The sequence below is a fragment of the Opisthocomus hoazin genome, chromosome 7 (genome assembly GCF_030867145.1).
Source record: "Opisthocomus hoazin isolate bOpiHoa1 chromosome 7, bOpiHoa1.hap1, whole genome shotgun sequence".
NCBI classification, from domain to species: domain Eukaryota; kingdom Metazoa; phylum Chordata; class Aves; order Opisthocomiformes; family Opisthocomidae; genus Opisthocomus; species Opisthocomus hoazin.
In genome coordinates this window covers 16,088,346-16,115,990 of record NC_134420.1, presented here as the reverse complement: position 1 = coordinate 16,115,990, position 27,645 = coordinate 16,088,346, and the positions used below count along the sequence as shown (strand labels likewise).

The following is a 27,645-nucleotide window of genomic DNA, read 5'->3' as shown; positions in this document are numbered from 1 at the left end:
CACTGACACCCCTTGCTTTCAGAGGCTTGTCCGCTGAGAGCTAGGAGACCTGGTTTTGTTGGTGATGGGGAATGAATGGTCCCTTTCAAGCCCAGGCCATCAGCTCAGCACTCTGCCTCATTCCTACGGAGAGAGCCAGAATCCAGCCCTCACTTTCCCTTGGACTTCTTGGTTGGTTGTTTTTAATTACTGCTTTGTACGTGGTGATTATTTTAAATTGGGAGGGGGGAACTTTTTTCTACTCTGCCAGTCTCTTGCAGAGCACCCAAGGGATTTTGCACCGTTTAGTTTCTCAGTGGTAAGTCCTTCCAGATTAAAGAGTTGGTCTGTCTGTCACTGTCAGTTGGCTCTGCCTTTTCTTGACCACCACAGATTACTGAAGAAGAAATGCTGTATATAAATTCTTGTTTGCTTTCCCAGCTCTGTCTCCCATCTGCCAGATTCCTGCTTCTCAGTGAAGCTGTCCTCAATCTCCAACCTAATGCTGCATGTCTCTGAAGCTGTAATTTCATAAAAACTGGTATGGAGAACTGATCCAGAGGAAAGCGAGTTTAAAAATAGTTAGAATCACACAAATTCAGTGTGTGACTACATGATTTCTCAAGTGGCATTTGGAAAGGGGTGTCACTGGCAACAAGCACACACTTATGTCATCAAAAGATGTCCAAGCTGTAAACTTGCTTGTACACCAGCATGATCGTGTGTGGGCAATTTTACTATCTGTCGGTTAGCTTGTGTTTCCACTGTTGGCTCTTCGGCTGAAAAATAACATAGGCCATTATAAACTTAATATAAATAATCATTTTCTCTAGAAGTTGCCACATATGCAAACACAATGAACTATACATAGGATTAGTAGTTTTGTAGCTACTTTTTACAGATTTCTTTGAATTGGGGCATGGACTTACAGGTTCCTACAGGCCAAAGGCTGGAGCCTGCCACTATTTTCAAGCAGAACACTGGGCCTCAATTTCTGCTGTGGCTGTGCTCTGACCTCATACCACCACATCACTGAAGATTTTATGATGAGACGCATGGAAAGAGTTCTTGGCCCTCTGGCTCCTACGCCTCTTGGTCCTCTTGCTATGTGTTCTCAGTGAGATGATTGCAAGCTCATTTGTCCTGATGAAACCTTGCCTCTGGTTCCTTCAGCTTGGCAGTCCTGATGTCTTGGACAGCAAGACTTGCGGTGTGAGCTCGGGGTGAGTCACTTCACCTTCTGATGGCTGTCCTCACTGATCCTGTCTTGCAGCTCAGCTGCAAAACCTCCAGGACGGGAACCATCCTTGACTGAAAGTCTATGCAGCCGCAAATATAACAGGTGCCAGATCTGCGTTGGGGCCTCTTGGTGTGCTGCAGTGCTGATACCCAAACCCAGCTTCAAGATGAGTGTCAACTTGCCGGCTCTCAGTCTGGGGCAGTTTCCCAAGACATGCAAAGTCAAAGGGCGTATCTGGCATTTGTTCTAGATCGGCACAGGGCTGCTCCTCAAGTCTTCCTGTCTGGCTTGAATGCAGATGACTTGGCATTGAGCAGTTGCCCTTTGCAAACCTTTCTGCCCGGCCAAAGTGTAATGTGCTCTGGTAACTGGAGTGTGATCTGGTGTTAGGACCTATGAGCTGGACTCTGTTTCCTGAGCTGTCCTGGAGTAGAGCTGAAGGGTAAGAGGCTCATCTAGGAGAGAGATTATGTTGGTGCAGGGAGAGGCCTCCATGGGACTCCCCCTGTTAAGCAATAGGGCAAACAGCTTCTGCACTAATCTAAGCAAGTTGCTGGTTGTTTGGCCTGAAGAAGCTCTGCAGGTCAGGAAGGTACTTCTCTGGCTGCTCACAGTGCCTTTTGGAGGCCTTTCTCCAAGCCTTAGCTCTCACAGGGGCAACGGAAGATGCTTGTTGTCTTGACTTACTGCTTAAGATTTCTCAGCAAAGCAGGGACAGTTGTGTGATGCTGTACTGGGAGTCGGGGGGCAGCCTGTCTATTCCAGTGGGTTGGAGAGCCCAGAGAGGAGGGCGTGGGAAACCCAAATGTGTTCTTTCTGCTCCTGCTGCCCTGAGGCAGGAGGCTCCCCACCTCTTTCCCTGCTCTTTTGTCGGTTGCCTTTCCAGCAATACCTGCTGCTCCAGTCACTCTGATCCTTGCTTTGCAGTTGATCCTTGCTTTGGAGTCAGCAGGTAGTCAGTCAACACTTTTCCCAGTGTGCCCAAGGCCAAGCAGACAGAGGGCCTGTAGCTAGGTGCAGTGAAGTGTCTGGTATCTTCGGTAACTCTTCTGCTTTGCACTGAGGTGGCCCTGATGACTGAGGCCAGCAGGCAAATCTGAAGAGAGAGAGTGTGCCTTCAGCACATGGTGGGAGTTTTGTCCCTGAGATGGAGACTTGGTTGGACCAGCTCAAAAGAAGCTCTTGAGTGCTGAGCCCTCTCCCCCTTGGAAACTGGTGGACATGGCTGTGTTTCCAAGGCCGGTCTCTGCTGTCTCTGTTTTGTCTTCTTGACTGCTGTTACGTGAAGAAGGTAAGTGAGGTCTCTGAATTTCCTGTAGTCTCAAATAAATTCCTGGGGGAGAGGATAGTTGCAACACTGTGCATGCAGTATCAGAATATAGGACATTGCTGTAGTCCCAGGGTCTTGCAGGACACTGCACCCTGTGACACTTCCACCGTGGCCCTGTTGTGACTCCTCTCCTGTCGCAATGTTATGGGTAACTACACTGGTCCAGATGGGTAAAGAATGTGCTGGGCAAGTGCCTCTGCTAAGATGCTGGACTATTTTTGTTCATGGATTGTTTTTTTCTAAGCTGGAAAGTTGTCATGGGAGCAGGATGTTCCTCAGACTGCCAGCTGTGGTTGGAAATCCTGTCTGAAGGTAAAGGGCAACTCAGCGACAGAGCTGGAATGAGAGCTCAGGAGCCTTTGCTGCCAATTGGGAGTTTTGGTCCTCTTTTTCCCCCTCTGTGGGCATCCAGGTAAATCCATACTGTCACCACTCGTGTTTGCAAAGCCAAACACCTCTGTAACATGCCCTCAGCCTGGGGACCATCCTGCACTGCCAGGAAACTTGCCTGTTTCTTTGTGGCATGAGGGAGATGTTTTGAGGCGTTCTTCTGTCATCGCAAGGTTTCGCAGCATGAAGTAGTTAAGGCTCCCCAGACTGAGCCCAGTTCACAAGGAGCGTGGAGACCCAATACGGGGGCAAAGTCTGCCTGCGTTTTTTTGTGAGGGTGCCAGCCTGACTTTTCACTGTGAACGTGCTCTGGATTTTTTGGCTGTAGATAGGAGGGCGCCGGGGAACACCTATCCCAAGTAGCCAGCGAGCAGGAGGCTGCACAAGGCAGAATTAAGTTGTGGAGGACAGAAGAGGCTGCAGGAGCTGAGGGCTCTTGCGGCGAGCTGTCAGGAAGGACGAGCCAGCAGCACCCTGTGTGCTGGAGCTCAGCATCCCTGCCATCCTGCAAGCCGAGTGGGCCCTGTGCTGCTGAGCCCGTCCCCACGGGGGTGTGAGCAGCTGGTGGTGCAGGCAGGTGATGTGGCACCTTCCCGCTGGCACTTCGGCCTTTTTTCACTGGAGGTACCGGGGAGACATGCCCTGGGCTTGGCGCTTTCAAAGCCCAGTGTCATATGGGGACAGGTGGTGGCTGACCGTGAGGTGGGTGAGTTTGCTTCTTCAGCCCCAGGACTTCTTCCTGGTGGCAGAACGGTACGAAGGGGCCACGCTGTCCCACTCTGCAGCTGGAGGAGGTGACAGTCTGTGACAGTGGGGGAGCGTCCACCAGCGTGTTCGAGAGCTGCTTTGTTTTATTGAGGACTAATGCCATGTCTGGTGCTTCAGGGAAGTTCATGGCAGTCCCTGCTTTTGAGAGCCTAAGGGCAAGGTAGCAGCTGAGATGAAGCTGCCACTGATCCCCTCCATCCTCTCTATCCTGAAATGTCCTGAGCAGGCGGGAGCCAAGTTGACAGCTTCTCCCCGGATGTGGATTTCTGGTGCGAACTCCTGTGTGTTCTTTGTGTCCGGCATGCATCTAGAAAGCAGCTTCTCTCAGGAAATATTTGCAGTTCAGTTTGCACTCCCTAAACCTTATTGCTGTGATGGCAGCTTTGCTTCAGTTGTTAGTGAAACTTGGCAGGGTGTTCACACCTTCAAATGGGTTTGCGCTGAGAAGGAAAGTGGTGTGCTGATCCGGGAGGGTTTCTCCTCTCCCAGCAAGTACTAGGCTGCTGATTGCTTCCCCCCACCCCCGTCTCTGACCGTGAGCGGTTGCATGGTTGTGTCCTCTCAACATAGTGGATGCTGGCGCAGCTTTTCTCCCTCCTCTCACCCTCTGAGCCCTGCTTCTTGATGTCGGCTTCTCTGGCTGGGGTGCTGAGTTTGTCTGCTCGCAAGACACATGGACATATGTGGAAGCAAGTCCTGTTTTCCCCTTCTGCTGTTTATTTTCAAGTCAAGGTTGTAGTTCAAATGTTTGCTTTCAGTGACAGCTCCAGCATGTGCTGGCCTCCGGTTCTGCCTCATCCCTGCCTGACCGCTCTGCACAAATGTTTGTGCTGGCACTGAAGTGGGGATGAGAACACATGTTTGGGTGTAGGGAGAGGATGGGATTGCCTCCTTCGGCTGCAGCACCAGCTGACGTGTGCTAGAGGTCTTCTGTCAAAACAGCAGCCTGTGTGCGCTCAGATAAATTGCCATGTCCGACAGGCTGTGGCCGAGAGGCTGCACTCAGCTGCGGAGTGGGGCTGCTGGGGAGGGCAGAGCCTGGAAACTGGGAGGGCTGGTGGAGGGCAAACGCGAGGAGCCGGCCTCTGGGGGGGGGCTGCTGGCAGGACTGGGGGAGCTGGTGGACTGGGAGAGAGCTTGCGCCTGGCTTGGAGGATGCCAGCAGTGGCTCTGGCAGACTTAGCAGAGGGAGAGCAGAGCAAGAAGGAGGGTGCTGGAGCTGTGGGGACCCCCGGGGTCAGACTGTGGGCAGAGAAGTGCCATCTAGGGGTAGAGGTGGCAACCTACAGCCATAGGGCAGTGCGGTGGCAGCAAATGTGATGAGCATGGTCAAAGAGGTGTGGGTAAGCTTAACCTGTTACTTCTCCTGTGATGTCTTGGCTTGTGGAGATGCTGGGTGCCTGTGTCTCCGTCTGAGCTTGCCAGCAGCACACATGGCATGTGGTGAGACCGGCGTGCTCCTCTCCATGCCCTGGGCTGGGCTGTGATTCTCTGGTAAGCACTTTTTTCCTTCAGGTGATAGGGTGAGAAGCAAAGGTGAAGAGTGCAGCACAGTGCCCCAGGCTGGTCAGGAGTGCGGGCAGGTCTGCGGTGTGGAAAGGTTGGCCATCCTGGAGAAAACCATACCATCTGGGTAGTGTAAGTGGATGAGTGTGTTTGGCAAGGCAGGGGAGCGAAATAACACCATTTTGCTAGTGACTGAGGCTGTGAAGACTAGGTACATCCAAAGCTGTCTGGGTTTGCATTGTGGTACCCCCAGTCTGGCTGCTGTGTTGCTCTCTGGAGCTGGATTTTGCGAGCTGGGAAAAGGGAGAGGCTGGGTTGAGGAGACTCCTGGGCTATCTACACGCAGCAGTGAGAGCTTCGGGCTGTTTGCGCCGCTTTTCTCTGGCTAGCATGGAGGCAATTCCCCGTGCTGCGGTGTGCATGTCACTCTGAAACTAATTTGCTTGATCATTTTAATAAATGTAGAAGGGATGTCCTGGTGTGTGGGTAATGGAGCGTTAATCCACGCCTAGCTGTGTTAACAGCACTCTGGGAAAGAATTAATGCCACATAATTCATTGCACATGCAGCTCTCGCTCTCTTAATTACGGGATGTTCGATTTAGGACCCACCTTCCATGAGGCCTGCTCAGGCTCTCTGGCTTTGAGGTGGGTGTCTGGCGGCTCGTGTTTCCCCTGGCCACCTGCTACCAGTTTCCTTGCAGCTCCTGTGCTTCTCGTGCCGTGCAGGTTCCCAGTTTCAGCAGTGCTGTTGTCTGCCTGGCTGTGAAGTTTAACCATACGAAGACTTTCTGAGGCATCAGCACCTTTTCGGTGCTGCTGGCTTGTGCGCTGCCTCAGTGCAGGTGTTGATGGGAGGTTTCCTGAGAAGATGCAAGCCCTGGTTCCTGACCCTGCTCCCATAGGAAGCCCTGGAACTGCACCCCTGCTTGGCTGCAGAAGCTTCGCTTGCCTGCTTTTGTTTGCATTTTTTGGCTTCCCAAGAGCACCATGTTCCTGGGGAGATATGCTTAGGCTTTTACTTAATCTCTTTTCTTTCTTGGTTAAATGTTGTATGTTGTTGTGGATTTGTTTTTTAAATATCCTATAAAATTACTGGCATTCTTTCCCAGCCTGTGTATTTCCTCCTCTCAGCCTTTGGGACTGCAGCAGCTATTTTCCTGCCCTGGGAGGGACTGGGGACCAGCTCTTCGCAGGAACTCCCTGGCCAGGGTGCTGGAGGCTGCATCGTTCACCATCTTTTAAGGAACTCGGAGAGTTCTGTATATTACAGCAAAGTGCTTGGATAGAGTTTGCAGTGACTTTGGGTTTGTTTTGCAAATGGTTATTTGCTGGAGCTCTGTTTAAACAAACAGAGCTCAACTAAGCTTTCCACCTCAGTGCATTAAAATCCCTTAATGCGTTAAAATCGCCTGACCACGGACATTCAGGGGCCTCCGCTGTGCCAGGTGCTGTGTAAACAGTTATCAAGTGCTGGTGTCTGCTGTAAAATGATCACATCATTCGCTTCCCCTCGCTCGTCCACAAGTTGAGTAGCTTTTATTAGGGGAGATGATACGAGTCCTGGCATTTGCTGGCTGTACAGCCAGCACCAAGGAAACCTGTAACTTTGCCCAGTTTTAAACCTAGGAAAACTGTTTTTATCCCTTTGTGCTGTGCAGCTGCAGCGGGAGCTTCTGTTCCCTAGTGGGAAGCAGCAGCAGTTTTCCAGCTGGGTCAGGCAGCTGGGGCGGGCACTGCAGTTACTGGGAAGGTGGATAGCTGGAGCCAAAAGCCAAAAGAAAAAAAAGGAGGAGAGCTGAACTGAGCTGTCCCAAGTCCCTTTCAGTGCAGTAGCGTCTTCTCCCACCCACATCACCCTACTTGTGTCAGCAGGTAAGAAATAGCCCTGTGATACGTCTGTGTGTCCATCTCAGTCTCTCACTCTTTCAGCTACCTGTCAGTGGTGAATGTTAGCAGCCTTGCTGTCTTCTCTTGCGTTGCCCTTTGCGATGGGTGCCTGGCCTCCTGAATGCCCCTCCGCAGGGAAGGGTGCAGCTGGGGCAGCAAGGGGGGAGTTTGCCAGAGTTTGGAGCGGGGTGTCAGGACCACTTGGTGTGTGTGTTTTGTCAGAGCTGCTGCCTCAGTAAACACAAATACCTTATTGAGGTTATAGATGTTACCAAGTGAGTTTTCATGATTCAGGGCTTGTTTATGCCAGGGTTACAGGCTTTCAGCGGCTGGTTTCCCTATACTTTTATATTTTGGTCTTATTCTGGTTAAATTGATAGAGAGTTAGATCAGCTGGAACCAAACTACTCTCGGGGACATGCATATGAAGGCAAATGCAGTGAAAGGGGTAAGCGGTTTTCACTCAGAAAGTGCAGGCTTAGCTAATCTGGAGGTTTCTAAGGTCTGCTTCCACAGTTTAGTCAAGATCAGGTAAGCTATCTGAAGAGGGGTCACAGAAGGGATGGAAGGTGTAATAGTGTAGTGCAGTGGGTGAGGTTCTAGTGTGGCGCTTTGGAGAGGAGCTCCAGCTCCATGTGCTGGTCTCTCATGGCTTTGGCTGAAAAAGCAGTTTTAGTCTCGTGTCGTCCAAACATGGGACTGTGCAAATGCTTTTATGCTGCCCTGTCCTTGGCACTTGACGTAACAGGGAGGGGAGCAGGTCAGTGCTGAACTGTGTGTAACCTCACCCGCTCTCCTTCCTGTACCTGTTTGCACCATCACCAGCTCTTTATGCTTTCAGGGACGTTTTATTCTCAAGACGCCTCTGACCCTCATGTATTTCCAGAGCAGAAGTGTCAGCCTGAAAGCTACCTTGTTGGGTGTGAGATTCTGTGTGGCTTAGGAAATCTGCAATTAAGGGGCAAATTTCATTCCAGAGGCAAAGGGCAAAGATACCTCCTCTGTTTCTGGCTCACGACCCATGTGGCAGCTGAAAGGGGAGAGGGAGGAGAGTAGCTGAGTGCCACTGAGATGCCAGATGAAAGCATGGGGCACCTGGTTCCCAGGTTGGAGGTGAGGAGAAGACAAGGACACCTCCAGAAAAGTTGTGGCCGCTTCTGAAATTTTCTCCAGTGTCCAGATTTCTTTGTGTGGTGGCTTCTACCAGCTCTCGTTAAACAGTAGCAGTTAAGAGTCTTAGAGAGAACCATTCCTGCAGACTTGGAGCTTCAGTGCTGTGCCAGTAGGCACTGAGCTGAAAGGAGTGGTCCAAAGGGCAAAGTCACATCAATAGCTTGGGAAGGGAGAGGCGCTACTTAAAAGGCAATGTTGGGACAAGACTGAGCATGGGCTATCGGTTTGGGCTGGGAAATAGAGGAGGGATTGTAACCACTGGAGGAGCGGGTTTTTGAAGACGGTCCTTTAGAAACAGCATGTATGTATTGGAGGGAAGTGCTGAGCATGTCTTGCAATGGCAGGTGATTGTCTTGGGATGGCGGTGTGGACCTGCAGAGGGTTGGAGGTCTGTCCTGGATGCTGGGCAGAGCTTGCGCACTGCCTTGCTGCTGCTCTTCCTCACGTGCTGCTGGAGCCTGATGACTCTGGCAGCTCTTCTCTCCATATGTGCTTCTATATTTATATACACACATACATTTATAAGGCTCCCTCTGGAGCTCAGTCTCCTCTCAGAGGAGACCAGGTGCTCCCCTAAGTTGCTCATTCCTTGGCTGGCCTCACCCTGCAGTCTGCCCAGTAGGACCTGAGCTTCAGGCAGTGTGTCTCAACTTTGACTCCTTGGTGTCTTTCTCTCCTATCCCAGGAAGAAACTGAACTGAAGAAGTGACTGAAAAAGAAATTAAGGAACGATTTGAAGGAATAAATTCATTTCTTAACAAGATCAACTTTGAATTAAATGGCTGATAAACAGATCAGGTAACTTCTTCAAAAATTTTTGAGTTGCTGGTTGTGCTGTAGATTTTTCTTTTAAAGTGTTTCAAACTTACTCCCTTTTGTGATATTGGAGGTTGGAGGAAATCACCCGGTCGTCTCCTCTGGCCTTAAACAGTTCTGATTCCTTCTCTGCTCATTTCTTACCTGCTTTTTTTCAGCCTTCTGTTATTTTCTGTCTTTGCCATGTTGTCCCATCTCTGCTTTCTTCAATTCTTCTCTACCATTGCCTTTTTCTTTCTGCCCTCTGCTTTTTACCCTGCACGGATCTGTTCCTTTTTGCTTCCTGTTTCAAAGGTCAGCTTGGCCTGCTGACTTCAGCTTGCTGACATCAAGGGAGCAAAGCCAGCTCCTTGACCAGCTGAGGATGCAGTGCTTGTAATTACAAAGTCCGTGTAGATGCAGTTTTGTGCCCTTCTTTTAAAGCCCATCAATGCTTCAGTGATTGCAGGAACATGAAGTACCAACAATAATTAGTGACACTTAAGTGCGCAGCAGGAACTTAAGAGCATTGGTCCTGGCATATGCAAAGGCTGCATTTGAGTCTTCCCTGGAAATGAAGTGGGATGAGTTTTCTGGGAAGATACAGTTGTACCTGTAGCTGCCTAAGAGCTGTGTCAGATGGGTCTGCACAGCCTTGCACATGGTTTCAACTTTCTGCTGCTTGTGAAGTTGCCCCAGATAAATGAATCCTACATGCTGTGGGATTTCCATGGCTTTTTTTGTGGTGGTCCTCTTCTAACATCCACTTTTCCAGGTTACCAGTTCAGGACAGAAGGGTTAGGTGGGTGAATGAAACCTGATGATAGAGGACTTGGCAATGCCTGAATGCTACAGGCAAGAGGGCTGCCGCTTTGTAGCGTTTGCCATGATTAGGATATCTTCCTGCATGCCTGCCTTCTGCAAATGAAAGCAGTCCTGAGCTGCACTGATAACAAGACAGCATCATGGAGTGTTTATGTGCCTAGGCTTGCCCGTCATCAGTTACCCAATTTGGAGAGCACTTGGCGCTCTTATACCCATTTAGGGTGTGCTGAGATTCACCTCCATGGAGCCTGATTCGTGTATGTCCCTGATAGCCTCAGCAGAACAAGAGGACCAGATGTCTGTGGCCATTTGAAGCTTGGTATTTTGAAGGAAGTGGAGATGTATCCTCCGAGATCTGCCCCAGCCCTTCCGATGTGCTCTTTGAAGTGTGAACATGAGCTGGCTGGCTACAGGGACTAGTTAAAAGGGCTGAGGAGGAGCACTAGGAGAACTGGGATGCCTTTCTATCCCTGCTCGTGTTAAACTGAGCAAATGGCTTTTTTTGTGTGCTAGCCTGTGTTATCCCTGTTTCACTAAGCCCTGCGCGCCTAGGTAGTGAGAGGCAGTAGCTGTGCAGAAGCTAAACAGGACAGAGAGACCAGGCACAGTGGATTCTCATTCCATGAGAGAGCAGAACACACTGAGTTGAAAAGTGGGATGATTTAGTCACAAGGGAATAAGCTTTTGATTGAGTTGCAGTGCCTTCTGTCTTGGGTTCTTCTCCATGCCCCAAATCCTTCACCTCTCCTGCTTAGGTCCTCTCTCACAAGCCTGCAGTGGTCACAGGCAGCCAAGCCAAGGAGGTCTGTCTAAGCTTGGAGGATCTACCGAACTCCCTCTTCCCTTGCAGCGTGCATCTGTCGTCCCTTAGCAAAAAGAGACTGATACCAAAAGACTTAAATCCACAGCAGCGGTTTGCTGCCAGGTGTGATCAAGGGGATGGCATTTCTGCAGTGGTGCACGTGGAATTTGATCTCAGCATCTTGCCAGATACTGCTGCGTAGTCTGTCTGTACTAGTCTCCCTCCACAGTGCATGTGGGGTAACCTGGATGGTTGGATTCAGGTGTGATGGGGTGTTGAGCAAGGGTTTCTCACCCATGAATAGAATGAGAGGCTCTCTGCAGCCCACGTTGCCTAAATTTTTGACTTGCCCAGGCACATCAGACTGTTCCCCTTTATTGCTGGGGTCTGTGCTGAAATTGGGGAATCTTTTGCACTTACGGTGCCAGCAGGCAAGATGTTTGCCACGTGTCTGTGTCTCACTCCCACCTGATATAAACCCTGTGATTATTTCACTCTTGGAACAGGATTAGAGAGGCAAGTGTCTGCCTGCCCCGGGTGTTTCAGGGACACTTAGAGAAGCAGTCACGGTGCTGAGGCTGAAGAGGGGCACTGGTTGTGCCTTGCAGTCTGTGACCGGCCAGCAGTGACTTCGGAGCTGAATCTGGGGAGGCTGATGTGAACCTCTCTTGATATGGTCTCCTTCCCAGTGGTGCCTCCATCTTGACACGCTTTTATCTGGTCTCTAACTTCCTCTTTTAGTGTGACTATGGGTTAAGTAAGGAGAGAGCCATGATGTGAAGCTTACGGTTTGAAATTTTCCCATGCCTTGAGAACAAGTTGAGCATAGGAGGTTGCAGGCAAATCTATTCCCTCTCAGACTGTGGTGCAAAGATCCCCGAGGCAACAGAGTTTCAAGCTGGTGAGATCTGGCAGTTTGGCCCCGCGCTGAGCTCATGCACTGATTTGTGCCTGCCTCGTGAATGTGCTGTGCTTGATTTAATCTCTGTCATTACCATCTTGTTTGGGGATGCGGGCTGAGCTCAGATCTGTCTGCCTGTCCTTGGCACCTCTTCTTCCAGCTGTGCCAGCCCTGGGGCTGCATGTCTGTGTTGTATTGGTGTGAGTGTTGAGGATGAAGGAGCTGTGGCTGCAGGAGAGTGGAGGGCTGAAAGGAGATTCCTGGAGTGTCAAGGTCATGCTTAGCACTTGTGGGCAAAGACTTTTTTTTTTCCACCGTTCTTGTCTGCTTCCCCCAGGGAGACCTCAAGTTGAAATCCCAAGTCTCCATATCCTGCCTTTCCCTTGTGCCTGAAGCTGAGAGGCAGCTCTTTCAGCATTGCTGCTTATTGATCCTCTCTGCAGTTGCCTCTCAATGCAGAGCACTCTGCAAGGCTGCTGCGGGATGAACGTGTTTGCAGAGCTTCACCCCACCGTGCCACGGCCAGCCTCACCGCTGCTGCTTCCAGTGGGTAATGCAGTCTGTGCCTCTGTCAGAGCATCGTTTCACTGTCATGAAAGGCAGCGTGGCTGTTCCTGCTGTGGGAGGACTCAGCCTTGCTGGCTCACCCAGCTTCAATCTAGGACTGCTGTCAGCTGTCAGTGTAATATCTGACACGTTCTGTGTTCAGGGAGCCATATCCTGTGCTTTATTGGAGGGAGCTGGCTCCAACAGGCTTCCTTTGTCTCTGTGGGTAGTGGTTTATCAAGCATGTAAGTGCTGGACGTCTTTCGTAATTGAATTTTCTGGGAACCCGTGTTTAGCTGATCTGGCTTTCACTCAGTGCCGCTTGCAAGAGCTCCCTATGGGAACACAAAGGCGAGCGGAAAAAGCCCTGTGTTTAGGAAGCACATGCAGGCAGTCAGGTTTTGATTTCTCAGAGAGGTATAGGCTCACGTCACCACGTCTGCGGCTGTGCAGGCTGCCAGTTCAGTGGTTTCGCCAGGCTGTTGGTTTATGTGTGTTCCCCTAACCCCAGGCAGTGGGTCTGGAAACAGTTTCCTGGAGCTGCAACCGTCTGCTTCTCCGCTGTCAGCTAGGCGCTGCTTCTGGGCGAGTTCCCTCCTGATGGCAGAGCTGACGTGTCACAAACCTCTCCTTAGATGTGTATCTGATTGCAGTGCTGAAAAGCATTTGCCAGTAAACTTGCTGGCTTGGATGCCATCAGGCCCTAGCTGAAGTCTGTCCACGTGGTAGACAGTCCAGCCCTCTGTCTTTTCTCCTCTAGGGACAACAGAAACCTTTGGGTCCTGGAGAACAGGGTTTCTCCTTGCTCGTAGCAATGCGTGGCTTAGCTGTTGGACTCCACTCATCAGGGGTGTGTGCTGATGCTATGTGCTGCTTTCCCCTCCTCTCCTGTATGTTCAGCAAGGGCCAAGCTTGGCCTTGAGGCAGAGCGCCCTTTATGCTGGGGGACGACAGCGTTGTTGCACGGTGATGTATTAACTCTGGTCGTGCAAAGGAGCTCCATTCTTTTCTCTTTCCCTCTGCGGTGTTATCCCATTGCTAAGACATCTGTTTCTCTGCATCTCGTCCCCTTGCAGTTTACCTGCCAAGCTGATCAATGGAGGGATAGCTGGGCTGATTGGGGTCACCTGTGTATTTCCCATTGACCTGGCAAAAACTCGCCTGCAGAACCAGCAAAATGGCCAGCGGATGTACACCAGCATGTGAGTACCGCCTGCACAGGCAACATCCCCTGGGGCTTTCGGTGGGGAGTCCTTCCACTTTGTTATCTCTTTCAGGTGAGTTCAGTGTTTCTAGGAACTGGGCTGTCCCCAGCAAAGCCAGGGGACAATCTTGAACCAAGCTGTGGTAGAGCGGATAAGGCAAGTAAAGCAGCATTTCAGGCTGCTGAGCCCAGCAGGTGAGATCTCTGCAGAGGACATATCTGTTTGCATCCCTTGCTTGGGAGCAGCGTTGGGGCTCAGGACCAAAACACAAGCAGCCCCGTCCGGTTTTCTGCTGGGCCACAATCAGGTGCGTGAGGGAATTTCTAGCACTCTGCTTCCGTGACTCATATTGGAGGTTACTGTCACTTCCTTTGCTGTGTCAGTTTTAAAAAGAGAAAGCAGTCACCCATTCCCAGCCTAGAGCACTGCATGCAGACCTTTTGAAGGATCATAGATTGACACATGCTGTAGTTACCCCAGCAGTCCTATGTCCAGAGAAATGAAGTGCTGCAGGCTGTAGGAAAAGAAAACATGAATATATCCAGCCCACCAAATTCAGCTGGGGTTTGTGTGGGATGCTTTGGGCTCTGTATCTACTGTAGATGTGCACCACACTCAGCACAAGATACTTTATCCTAGAAACCAGAGTCAGGTCTTAGTTTTCCGAAAGTGCTGGTGTCACTGAGGGAGTAGAAGGGACTGGGAATGATGATGTGTGTCCTGTCCTCCTCCCACTTTGTTCAGAAGTAGTGTTACCTGCTCCATGCTCCTCCACACCAGTATTTTCCTCTTTCCTGGCCAGGAGAATTTGAGGCAGAGTGGGAACAGGAAGGAAATGCTCTGTGTGTTCATGGCTTTAGTCTCCGGGCTTCCTTGCTCTAGCTGACGACATGTAATTATGCGTGAGCTCAGGTTGTAGGCTTTGGCATGCCATGGCAGACTGATGCTTCCCGTGACAGTTACAGCACTCTGCTCCCGGCACTGTTTGTGTGCCCAGGCGTGCTGGCAGGACGTGGCCTCCTGTCTTGCCTTGCCTCGCCTCTCCTTTTTGTTGTGTCCTGCTCCTGCTGTGCATTGCTTCTCTGCCCTCAGCACTGCTTCTCCCCCTGACCTGACCAGAGACAGCAACAGGAGTTCGGGCAGGGTGGAGGCTTGTAGGTTCCTCTTGAGAGTACATGCCTGGATGCCTCATCTGTGGAGGGGAGCTCAGCAGAAGAGAGCGCAGTAGGCTCAGTAGGAGATGCGACTCCAGCAGTTGAGTGCAGATCTGCTCCATAGCCAGGAGTCGTTGTGAGATGAAGTGCTGTTAAGAAATACGCAGGGTTTGCCCTGTATATTTGAGCTGGCTCCTGCTGAGAGTCTGCAACAAAGCCTGGATGTGGATGAGTAATGCTAGAGGGGTGCCTCTGGCATTGGCAGCAGCTGTAGGAAAGTGAGCTTAGGCTGCTGGGGACAAGTGAAAGGATCTTTTGGGGGCCGAGGGGCCAGCAGGGACAAGGAAGCAATGGGGATAACGCATCCTCTAGATAAACATCAGGCCGTCCTGTGTCCTACCTGAGCAGTCAAGGGAAAGGCACTTAGAGGATGCTGTTACCATGCGTGGAGTGTGTCCTCAGAGACACCCTTAGCTAGGGATTTGGGAAGGCTTGTCTGAGCTCCCCAGTTACAGGGGCTTATTTTTTGGGAAATACTGTATGCCCATCAATACCACGTCTCAAAGGTGTCTGCTGAACACCCAGGAAGGAAGCAAGTTCATTTAAAACTTTGTCTGTCTTGCTTTAAGACAGCATGCCTTGCTTCTGCTCAGCTTGAGAGACCGTTGGCATCAGGGGAGCCTTTCTCTTGAAAGAGCCACAGTGGAGCAGCCCTGAGGGCTGGAGAGAGCTGGACTTTCGGGCTGTGCAGCCCAGGGTATGTTATGTATAGTTTTAGCTGGCTGTCGGCTCCCTTTTTTCCAGGGAGAGAAAGGACATGGCCTTGGCTCCATCTCTCTTTGCTGCAGCTTATGAGGCTGGGAGTGACATGCAAGCCTTATGGTGAGGCAGCAGGGCTGCGTGAACATGGTGAGGAGCAGCTCTTCCCGCTCCTCTCTCTGCCACAGCTTGTTCAAAGCAGCACCGCTGGCTCAGGAAAAATGCCTTGCCTCCAGCACTGCGGTGGAAGAGCTGGATGGCAGGGATAGGAGAAAGGTGCCCCTAGATTTCCGGGTCTTCTGAATGGGGGGGGTGGGGAGGCTGCTTCCAAGAATGGGATGGGTGTGTGCAAGCTGCGGGAGCTGGGATGGAGTGTGTGAAAGACGGGGTCCAAAAGGGTGTGGAGAATCCCAGAAGAGAGAGGAAACTCATTTCTGCAACTGGCAGCAACGGAGGATGGGCTCTTCACAAATAATGTGGGATGCCCTAGAACAGTCTTGACCCAAGTAGGGCCATAAAGGCCTCGAGGGAACTCCATATTTCCTTCTCTCCCACCTCAGCACTATTACAGAACAGAGATGAAATTTGCTCCTTGTGTTGCCAAATCTCTTGGAAATAATGTATTCTTGTTTTCATCAGCCACGCTCTCCTTATTTCTGCTTAGAAGAGCCTTTTGTTCCTTAATTATGTATGTATGCATGCATGCATGCCAGTGCACCTCTCCCTTCGCCTATGGCCCAGCAAGTACCTGTCCCTCCCCAAAGACCCCAGAGCAACCTTCAGCCAGCACCTGGGCTTCATGCAGCCATGTTCCAGCCAGGGAACCGCTGCCAGAGGATCTGCGCTGCCTTCCTGAGCTGCGCCTCTGGATTTGTTAGGTGTGTGTTTGTGCCTTCAGAAGACTCTGAGCCATCCCAGCACTCTGTACCCCTTTGCAGTAGACTGTTTTCCCCTTGGAGCAGACCTCTGCGGCACCCTGCCACGCTCTCCCCTGGGCAAGAACCTGAGTGCTCGCTGCCTGCTATGGGACCCGATGTGTTAAAAGTAAATGCTTTAATCTGCATGGGAGGTCACAGATTACTGACTGTTCAGGTCTTCTAGTGTTTGTGTGCCTTGTGTCGAATTGCGTGGAGTAAATCAAGCAAGTCAACCTTGAAGGTTTTGAGCCCCCCTTATTTCCCTTCCAGAGCTGGATTTAAAAACATGTGCATGGGGATCTGCTTGTTAGAGCATCTCATGAACATTTGCCACAGGGAACCCTGGATAAACAGCCCTTGCAGTGACACTTGTCCCTTTTATGCTTCTATAAAGCAGACAGCACGTGCGGGGTGAGCTGGGGTTTCAAAGCCCCTGTGAATTAGGAGCTGAAACAGGACTCAGGCCTGAACAATAGTGTGTTCAGCAGCTGACGCAGTTGCCTTCTCAGCTCAGGGTTTTGCTGACAGATTGTACATGAAAACCACTCCAAGAGATTTGTTTTGTTTTTCTCTGCTCTCAACCACCTTTGAGCTCCTGTGATTTATGACTCTGGTTTTTTTGCAGGTCTGACTGCCTCATTAAAACAATTCGGTCGGAAGGCTACTTTGGCATGTACAGAGGTAAGTAAAGCTGAGTCAGGTATGATGCAGCTTTTGCGTTGGAAGCACTGGTACATAAGTGGGAGGAAAAGCCCATATTCTTTGGCTTATAAGGCAATAACCTAGCAATATCCTAAGATGTCGAAAGGTGCAGCTGTTTCTGAAAATAAACTCCTCCACACCAGCTGTCTGCTCAGCTCTCCACCATTGAGGGCTTGAGCCCTCCCCGTGGCTGTTTTGTGTTAAACCTTACCGTTTACTGAAGTTTGTCTTTAGTAGCAGCTGGACTTTGTTTGAGAACTGTATGTGTGTGTTTCCCAGCTTGGGCATGAGTAACTTCTGTCAGTGGGACAGTAGCAAACCTCCTGTGTCTTAGTTTGTGGGTGATGATTGAATTTATGTCAAAGCCCACCACCAACGTGGTCAGGCCTCCTGTCCCATCTAGTTGGTAGCTTGTCTCCAAAAGTAGCTGTCGCTCAAGGATGCCTGAGTGCGTTGTTGAAGTGCTAAGACAAGCTGCAATTAAAAAAAATGAAATTAAAAATAACCTGCCCCCAGAAAAAGTCCCTTGGGGTGGTAAGAAAATCAGACGCCAGCTCATGGTGGAGCTTCAGCTGTTTGGTCATTGTATGCTAACCTGCTAGTAATCTCCTGGCTCCTTGGCTTAGGCTGTCTGTTGCAGCATTAGTTCCTCAGTTGACATTGTACCTTTTGTAGTTTAAACACAAAATCCTTAAAAGCTTTTGAAGATTTTGAGGAGAGAGGAACAGCAGGCCAAATTCTGACTTTACTCGTAGCAGAGGCAAATGTGGAACACCTTCTTGGCTTGCAGCAGAGTCCAACTGGCTTAGCTGGCACTGAGCTGTGGTTCATTTTATGTACTGGTATCCGATTGCCTGAATATGCAGTTTTTCTCTCTGAGGCGTTTAGATAGCATGCTTTGTGGCCCTCATTCACTGATAAAGCCTGATTAAAGTGCTGCTTTGATTAAGTGAGTCCTTGCTCCTTATTTTTTCGAGCGGGAGTCCAGAAATGCTGGCGCCTTGCTGTTGGCAGCAGTAGCATCTCTTGCCAGTTCTTCCATAGCTGCTAAGGAAGCACAGATGCTGCGGCCATCCATGCTGGGAGCAGGCATTGGCTGTTGAGGCAGCGTCTCTTGTCCAGCTTGCTGGTGGGTGTTTCAGGGGAGTGGGGTGGATGCTGGGGATGGATTGGCTGGTTTGTGCCAGCTTTCCTGGGAGCAGGCAACAAGACAAATAACCCTGAGGAACTCTGGCAAGCTCCATCTTCAGTGCTAGCAGTGATGTATGTGTTCCCCTTGATTTCTCCCAGAAGCTGGCTGCTTCTGTGTTCCTAGCCAGTAACGGAGCCTCCGTTAACTTTGGCTGTAAATATGCAGTGGCGGGCTGCTTGCTGGGGAGCAGAAGGATGATGATGCTCTGGAAACTTACAGGGAAGACTGTAGGACCCATCAGGGCCTGTGGGAGAGACAGCTCAGTCCTGTAAGTCCTGAGTGGAGGTGGTGGAGGTGAAGTGCATTTCCAGGCTGCTTTTCACCCCTGAGCAGAAATCTCAAAGTGTGTAGACGGGTTTGCATAGCTCTTGTTTTTTCCAGCCGTAATGAGTCTCATCAGCCTGGTCCATGTCTCACTAACTTTGTACTCCCTCTGTTCAGGGAGCTGATGGTGGTTTGAATTTGCTTGTCACCTCTGACTATTCAGTCGGGAGCTGGATTTGGAGAGGGCTTTTGTGAACAGCTCCAGCTCCTTCCAGAAACTGATAAATATTTGAGCATGGCCAGGGTGCAAAGGTGGGTCCTCCAAATACAGCAATCCCGGTCTCTGTGCCTCAGTTCTGTGAGCTGATATTCGCAACCCTTCCCTCCCTCTCAGGGAGAGGATGGTGGGTAAAATACGTCCAAGATTCATGAAGAATGTGAGTACTTTTCTAGGAAGAAGTTGAAGAGGCAGTTTAGCCTTGCAGACAGGGGAAGATGGAAATCGGATGATGGGATTGGTTCCTGGCTCTCTCCATCTGTCTCAGTTCCCCAGCAGAAGTTGCTGTATGACTCACAAGCTCTTATTTTCAGCCTTTAAGCTGAAATTGGGAGGATTTTATGTTAATGTGCTAAAATGGCAGCTGTTGTGCCCCACAGAGAAGTCACAAGCGCGTCAGTTGTCCCTGCAGGGCACTTTGCCTCTGTTGGAGGACAAAAAGGATCTGTTTGGGCGCAGCCATTCCCACTGTGTGACTTCATGTCTGCTTCACATGTGAATCAAAGCTCCCCAGTGCAGACAGGAGAGAGGCTTGAGCTTGTGGGGTGCTTTTCTGCAAATCATCTCTGAAGGAGTGCATGTGGGCAGACAGTGCTTGCTCTGCATGAGTAGCCCATAGTGAATTGTGTGATGTAGAAGACAATCTCAACATTTCTCTCAAGTTCTTCCCCAAAAGTTGCAAGGATTCTTGGGTTTGTTTGGGTGAGGAAGAATAGGAGGTTTTTTCTCATGATTTTTTCCACAACATCTAGGTAGAAGCAGTGCCTCAAAGCTGGGTGGTGCTGTCTAGCCCTGTCTGTCCTCCAGGGATGACGGTGTGCTGGCTTCAGACATGATGCCAAGCAAGTGAATCCATGGTGCCTGTGGGCTCATGGACCATGTGGACACCAGTGGAAGGGGACCTAGGAGAGGTGTTCTCTCTGCTCCCTGCTTCAGTCCATCCAGAAACCACTGATAGATCCCAGCATATGCGCTGGAAAGTCCCACTGCTGTTTGCAGACCAGCCATTTAGCCTAGCTGGCAGGAGGCAAAGGCCTCGATCAGGTTCTGGAAATGCTCTTTGCTGTTGGTGGTGTTTTGGGGGTAGCTGCATTTTAGCTGCAGTAGTGTGGCAGCCTTCCATGGCCTCTGTGAATATCCGTCCCACGTGCACCAGTGCCGCACTGGGGATGACTCAATTCCTCTGTTATGTAGGTTGCTGGTGGTACATAAAGGCAAGAAATGTGTTTTAATAGCAACACGCAAGGCTCGGTGAGAAGAGGGCACTTACAAGCTCAGTTGGCAAATAACTGGTTTTGCCTCTACTTCATTTTATTCTTTGTTGTGCTTCTGTACTTCGTTTCAAAATACTTCCAATTTTTTAATGATTGCAGTTTATTTTTGCTTTTTTTTGTCTGTCATTGCTTCTGGTACACGTAGCGTTGCCTATAGGCCACGGTTAGATTTAATTATGAAAATAGAGTCATTGGCATAGCTAGAATTGAAGAGCTATCACATTTTGTAAAAAGATAGAAAACGCCATGGAAGGCATACAGCCAGCAGCTAAAGTGTCTAATTTCTCCTCCTCCAGTGAACTGAAGCTGTTATGGATTATTGAGGACAGGGATTATCCATTCTCTGCTAAGCAGCTTTACTGAAAATATCAAAGATGTAGGAGAGAACCCGCGTTCATTAATTTTGTCTCTCTGTATTGTGTGTGTTTACCTTCTACTTTATTTTCAATTGAAGGAAAAATTGCTGTGAAAGCCTCTTGGTTCCTGGAGGAGGTCAGCACGTGGAAATGTACTTCTTGGTTGATGGTTTGGAATTTGCTTTCTCTCAGTGAACCCTTTGCACTGGTGTTAGAGTAGCAGGTTCATTCTTTTTTTTTTCCTCTCCTTGTTTTTCCAAGGAAATGGTTATTCATGCCACATGTCAGTAACATACAGGTGTTTTGCTTTGTAGCCCTTAGGGGCGGGGTTGAAGTTGTCTTCAACTTGGCATTTGAGGAAACAATTCACGGGTAGCCACTTTCACTTAAAAATCAGGCTGTGTGGATTTGCTTTGTAGATCCTGATATGATTGACATTAAAAGGTGGAGGTAGAGCATGAGGATCATGTCTGTGTGGCTTCTCATCACATGTAAGAGCCACAGCAGGTGGCTTACACAATGTGTAGGAAGCACATCAAACTAAAGCAGCACAATCACTGGTGCACTTAAAAGTCTGCAGAAACCCAGGAGTGTGAGAGGGCTGCCCTGCTTCCGGTCTAGTTAATTTGGCTCCTGTAGAAGATGATGGCATTTGTTGGATGTCGTGGCCAGTGTGGAATGAATGCATTGGCTTAGCTTGCTACAAGGTGGTTTTACTCTGTATTTTCTGCAAAATCTGAACATGGCAGTCGGAAGGGTGGAAAATGCGTTGGGCTGCCCAGCCCTACCCAGCAAAAGCTGTCTGTTTCCTTGTTGCAATTTCCCGCATGGTAGAGGTGTGTCCTCTGAGCAGAGGATGTGAAGCTAAGGATTCCTGGTCCTACTTGTACTGATCCCAGCAGTCCTAGTTACAACTTTGCTTCCTATTCTGAGGAAAGTCCCTCTAAACCTATGTTTTACCATGTTTAATTTAGGAGTTCTTTAATAATATTTGGAGGGAAGGGAGTCTATCCTGAGGAACAGAGGACTGAATTGCCATTCTTTAGATGTGTTGAGCCCTTATAGCTCCTGTCAACTTGTGTGCAAACCTCCTGAGAATGAACCCCGCCAAGTCTTTGGAGCCTGGTGGGAGTGCAGGCTTCTCTGCTTCTCTTCTCAAGAGAGCTTTGGGACAAGTTGTTTAAATCTCTACAGCGAGCATCAATGCAAAAGGTATACCCTAGTATTTGTGTTTGTCCTTGCAAAGATGTTCATAGACCATCAGCAACTCTCAAATGAAGCTCCTCTGGAGGGCTTGAAGCTCAGTATGCTTCAGTGCAGGCAGGGAGCGCTTGCAGTCATCTGCTGGAGGACTTTTTGAGCCGTAAGATTTAAAGGGAGGAGAATATTCTGGAGCATTAATCTAATGGTGCAAACCCCTTTATACTCAGAAGGGACTGACCCTCCCCTCACCCCATTCCCCCCAGGACAGCTTGAAAGCTACCTTCCAGCTGCTGTGTTGCACTAATGCTGGTGTCGGTGGCCCACAGCAGCCGACCAGGCCAAGCAGACCTTGCATTGTGGCAGGCAGAGTACAGGGATTTGCTGTTTGTTGCTCCTGATAAAAGGGCACTCCAGTGGGTGGCAGGGGATCCAAGCTTGCCACGGTGCTCGCAGGGATTTTCTGCACGCTGCAGCTTGTGGAGGACAAAAAGCCACTTCAGTGGTGGCTGTTCTGAGGGTGACACCCAGTGGTGGTGTACAAGGGAAGCTACTTAACTCCACGGGTTGGCCTAGAGCTGATTGACTTCAACCAGCCTCCAGGTCTTTCAGTGGCTCTGCCTTTTCTGGGCTGCCCGGTAAACAAGCTGTTCTGCTTTTGGTGGTGGGGGGCAGGGGCACTAGCAAAGAAGGTGGGACAGGGGGCTTTGCTTCTCAACATCACAAAATATTTGCAAAGAAGTTGAGACTGGTTATTAATCCAACTTGTACTCCTTTCTTGAAGGTCTGATCTGCATTCTTCTGGATTCATAGGAATGCATCCTTGGATGAGAGAAGAGGATGCATGTATGCATGGGGGAGGTAGCAGTGAAGCTAAAGGAATTACAAGAAATATATTGCAGATGGAGCAGCAACACATCAGGGGATGTTTTAAAAAAACCCAAGGTGTTGAGAGGCAGAAATCCTGTCAACTTCCAGTGGTGCTTCATGTTTCTAAACCCCTTTGGTGCATTGGGAGCTCGCCTTCATCAGTCCTTGGTTTTCAGCAGGAGTTACAACACATTCCTGAAAGATCCAGTTATCAGTTCCTTTATTCTCATTCTCCAATGGCCTTTTCTTCTTTTCCTTGCCCAGGGGCTGCAGTGAACCTGACTCTAGTGACACCAGAAAAGGCTATCAAACTGGCAGCCAATGATTTCTTCCGGCATCACCTCTCCAAAGACGGGTGAGTAGAGGGTGCAGACCTTTCATGTTCAGATTAGAAGACACCAGCTCTTGCAAGGTCAAGCCTGGTGAGACATCAGGGCAAAGGTGGAATAGGGTGATGTGAGGACTGATATATGAGTTGACCTTGAGCAGCTCAGCCAGTGATTACATTTGGGCTAAGGATGTAATGTCTAAAATGGGAAGTGAAAAGCACTCCACTGGATGACTGCTTTTTATTCAAGCTTCTAAAATAGTCCAGGATCTAAGCCAAGGTTAGCAGATCCAGAATTTGTAGGCAAAATACTTGAGAGGAACCCAATGGCACTGATCACTGCTCAAACAGCTGCTGGGAGGACCATGGTCCTCAGCATCCTATTGGATGCTGTTGTACTCTTTCTGGCTTGAACAGATGGCAAGTCAAGTTTTGTAGACCCCAAACTTGGCATGCCTCTTGTCCTTTTGTAGCTTGAAAATAGTTTTAGAGAGGTGGTGAATCTGAATTGACAGAAGGCACTTGCACTGTTGCCCAGCAGCTGACCTGCAAATGAATGCTGAAGGAATAAAATTACCTGTTTAGCTTGCAAGTGGGGATTGGTTCATATGAGTTAAAGGTGAGTGAAAGATGATAGCTCAGTGGTTGAGAGAAGCTGGACTCTGAATATTTAATGCTGTTTTCACCTTGATGCTGATATTTCCATTGCAATTTAGAGGACACTTGCATCTCCCTTTGAACTGAGACCTTTCTCCAGTGCCAGTGAAGGGAACTGTCTCCAGTCCTCAGCAACAGTAGTTAGAAAATAGCCTGTTTGGGACATGATCCTGACTTTTCCCATCAGCAATGATGGGGTGGAGACTCACTGAAAATGCAAAGTTCTGCCACAATTACTTGGCTTAACAAGTTCCCATAATGTACCAGTCTCGGCTGCTGCAGATCAGTGGCTCAACAACTTCAGTGGAGATTGTGGACTGACACAGGTTGAGGATCTATTTTTTTCCATGTGCCTAATCTTTTTGTTCTAGAGTGTTTTAAAGTAGCAGCTAACATATGTCTGTGTGACTCATCGGCTCGCAGCTGTTTGTGATTTTTCTGTCTCTTCAAATAGTGTCTCTTCTGTGCTCTGCTCAGACAGTGGGAGGTAATGATGTCCTCATTGCTCCTCGCTTCTACCAAGCAGTGGGTCTGGTCCCTGCAGCGGACAACGTGGGAGGCCTTGGCATGCTGCAGTAGACAGGAGCACAGCTAGCTCTTTGCCACCACCTACGAAGTGAGGGCTGAGTAGGTTGTACAGGGAATATGAAAGGGTGCCAAGCTGCCATGCCTTGTACCACTGCTGAGAGAATGGCCCATGGAAGACATCAGACCAGCAATGCAACATGTTTGGCGTTCTGAGAGAGCAGTCACTGCTGTGATGTTTCAGCCATTAGAACATGACATGCCTGTCAATAGGTGTCCTGCACCATGAGAGGTAAAGACTTCCCCGTGGGACAAATGTGTGTATCTTCCTCCCAGTGCTGAGGCAGGCTTTGTGCAGGTGTTTTGAGTAACTGGGATGCAGCTGTTTCCACAAGCAACTGCAGTCTTCACCCAAACCTCTTCCAGTTTGAATTCTGGGTTCCTGGCTGATCCACACATGACGTGGGCAATGTGGTGTGCTTGATTCAGAATAAAGGTGCTAGAGAGTTTTGCCAAGAGTAAGACAACCTGTTCTCCTAAAACATATGCACTAGAGTACAGTGTACCTCCTGGGGCAGGAGTGTGATACCACTTGGGTAGTGGGGAGCCTTTGTGTCTCAACACAAAGCATTTTTAATTCCCTTAGAGAAGAGAAAGGTTAGGCCACAGTTAGGTGACAAGAGCTAGGCAGCATGTGGAGTTGGGGTCACATCTCATTTGACATCCATGGAGGTCTTGGATGAAAGAAATCTGGTCAGCTGTGCTTGTGAGGATAGCCAGCATGGGCTGGACAGAGAGGCAGCGCCTTGATACTGCTGTGATAGATGGTTTAAGGTGTTTCTAACTAGAAATGTCACTCCAAGATGTGATTGGGAAAGAAAATGCTTTGCAGGTTGGCTGTGGCTGGTATAGGCTATGAACCTGGGATCTAGCTGGAAGGTTTGGTGCTTGTTGTGACCTTGCTTAGTGTATGGGGAGCAGGGGGTGATGGAAAAGGCCATGACATTACCAGTGAGGATAAGGGCCCTTAGAAACTGCAGGGCAGCTGCTTATTGTGCGATCCTTTTCCTCCATGCTAGGGAAATCCCAGGCCTGGGGGTAGGGTATGTAACCTGCCCGGAGGGGTTGTGCCTGGCTGTGCTGCAGTCATTGCATGCTGCCTTGCCTTTGGCACTTCACAGGAATTTCTCCCATCTGTAGATGTGTAGCACGTGGCAAATAGGAGTGATGGCAAGGGGCCGTTTCACTGGGTGACAAAGCTGTATGTTACCCAAGGGTTTGCCTTGCTCTTGCTCCCTCTTTTTGGGAGGAAGCAAGCTCTTTGCAGTCTGCAAGCTGCTTCTTCTGTCCCCTTGTCCCTAGTTACCTTTGTAAGACAGGGCAGGATTAGCAGTGCTGGAATCCAAACTCCTCTCCTACCCAGGGCAGAACAGGTTACATACCTGCTAGCACATCGCAAGGCTGGGCCACCTGTTTCACAACTCCAGTCAAAGCCTAGGTATGAGCAGCAAAATAGCCTGAGGTTAGAAAGGTGAAGATTCAAGCTGCCTGGCATGTCAATGTGGTTTCATTTCTGGATATGTAATTGTAACAGCCAAGGTGGTATATGGTGTAAAGCTCAGCTGAGGGACTTAGGCTCAGTGTAAGGCTGGGGCCTGTGTTTTCATGGTGAGCCACCAAGATCTTGGTTCAGCTCTACCAAAGTCTTTTTTGTGCAAGCCAGGCTACCTGGTATACATGCATAGTATTCTGTACTCTTAGGCCAGCATCCCAAAGGATGCTGTGGTGGTTTTCTGACTCAGAGCTGCAGAAGTCTTCTAGACCTGTTTGACATTGAATGCCTTTGTTGTTAAGCTTCTAACACTTGTCTTGCTTGAAATGTGTCTGATAAAATGTGCGTGTTCTGTCGATGTTTGCTGATTATGCTGTGTCCTCCATGTGCAAGTGGAAGAAACACATGGACCAGAGTGTGGCAAATCCAGCACAACCCGTAATAGCCTCAAGTTACACAATGACTTTTAGTGTGCATTAATTTTTTTATTTTATCCTTTGAAAAACTTTGTGTTGAAATGAAATTACTTTTAAACTGCTAGAAAGAAAAGTGGCATAAAGCCTGTTTTCGAAAGACCATACTGAAAACAACACCTGTGGTGTAGGAAGCGCCTGGCTGCAAATTGCTGGAAGAGTATTTTGGGGATGTATCACTGCAGATTTGTGCTAGACTTCCTTTTCCCTGGCCATGCTCTTGGATGTTGCTGGAGGTAGAGTATTGGGGCAGCAGGACATGTCTGTTCTTGCAGCCCTCTCTGCCCTGGGACTAGCTGGGGGGAGGGGGGCACTCCTGCCTGTACAATGCTTTTCCCCTCCTTTTGGTGCAGGAAGGATTCGTGCTCACAGGCCAGGGGACTTGGTTTCTGCTTCTTTGACTGTTTCTGTTTTGTTGTCAAGAACATTATGACCGCCTACTGCTACAGCTTCTTGTTTCATAAGGAAACAAAACTGTGTTGGTCCTCCCAAGCTGTCCTGATCATTTAGGAACAAGGGAGGCATGGGTGAGTTATGTGAGTGCTGGAAACCCCCTTGCTATGCCGTGGAGGAAAGGAGGAAATCCAAGATGCTGAAAAATCTGAAGGGCACCCCATGACCCTGATTGAGAAAGGCAAAAAGGGTCAGACATTGTCCTGTGATGATTTTGATGTAAGGGCGTCTACAGTTCCCAGGAGAAGAAGTAGAAGAGGTGACCCACAAAAGAGTCTTCAGGTAGGTCCTTGCTCCTGTGCCACTCTATGATGGCTGGGCCACACGGCTGGGGACGGCAGGATGCGCGAGGGAGGAGAAACTTCCAACTTTCCAACTTCAGGCTGCTGGAAACAGATGGGATTTTGTTTTTTTCCCCCCTCTGGATTTCTGAAGCTGGATGTGTTGAGAAACCAATCATCTCACAGCTGCTGTTAAAATAGCAGCAGCTTTACTGTCCAGAGCAGAGGATGCGAGGAGTCACTAGGCTAAGTGAAGCACTTGAGTATGAAGCACTTGGGTATGAAACTAAGAAAGTGGTCTAGATTGGTAGTACACCAGCATGCATTTAAAGTACATTGTTGATTTTTGGGTGCTCAGTGTGTGAGGCCTCTTTGATAGATGTAAGTATTGCCTACTTTTTATGTTCTTTTTGAATCTGGACGTTAAATGCTTCATAAAAAACAGTCCCTTTAAAGCGTCCTGCAGTGTTTCATGTTTATCCTCAAAGTGTTGAGTGGCAGACAGCTGTTGTGTACGGCATGTGTTTGCCAGGTTTTGTTGTTCATTTTTCAGGTTCTTGGTTAAATACTCTGCCTTGGCTGCGGTAACAAGCATTTTATGGCTTCTTATAAAAATGATTTCTTGCTCATAAAAACTCTTCAGTGTCCCTGGATGGGTTTCTTGCTGCTCTTCTCTGAGGTGTGTTATTCCTTTATGTCTCCTGTCCTTTTTAATCTTGACCTTCATTTTGTTTGTTGTTCTGGAGCAAAGGCTGGCAATCTGCTGACTTAACAGCTCGCATTCCTAGGAAGACCAGCACAATTGTGTTACTTGTGTCTTTGCTGATGCCAGCAAATTTTCCTCCTTTGTGCTTCCGCCTGCCGTGTAGCTTTGGTCAGAGAAGAGAAATAGCCAGCTGTAATCCTGAGACAAGCAAGGCACTTTTCCTACTCTCCCATGCAGATGGGGAGACTGGAGCTTGTTCTGCATTGCCTTCCCGGCTGATACGTCTCCCCAGGGCTACTTGCTTCATCTGCCCCTCTTTCAGGCTCTCCTAAAATACTCAGACCATCTCTTCTGTG

General features: G+C 49.4%; 1 protein-coding gene across 6 annotated transcripts in view; it reads left to right on the top strand.

Annotated features, from left to right (window-relative positions):
* The window catches only part of SLC25A22 (solute carrier family 25 member 22), a 184,882-nt gene that overhangs the window by 146,142 nt on the left and 11,095 nt on the right, over positions 1-27,645 (top strand). For 4 of the 6 annotated variants that reach the window (XM_075425194.1, XM_075425191.1, XM_075425193.1 and 1 more), the window contains 4 exons: positions 8,961-9,073; positions 13,221-13,346; positions 16,805-16,860; positions 22,579-22,669. In XM_075425194.1, the coding sequence (XP_075281309.1) occupies positions 9,054-9,073; positions 13,221-13,346; positions 16,805-16,860; positions 22,579-22,669 (293 nt within the window). In that variant the 5' untranslated portion in view covers positions 8,961-9,053. Of the gene's footprint in view, positions 1-8,960; positions 9,074-13,220; positions 13,347-13,634; positions 13,657-16,804; positions 16,861-22,578; positions 22,670-27,645 lie in introns of those variants that run through there. The other 2 variants (XM_075425197.1, XM_075425196.1) reach the window with 2 other exon arrangements.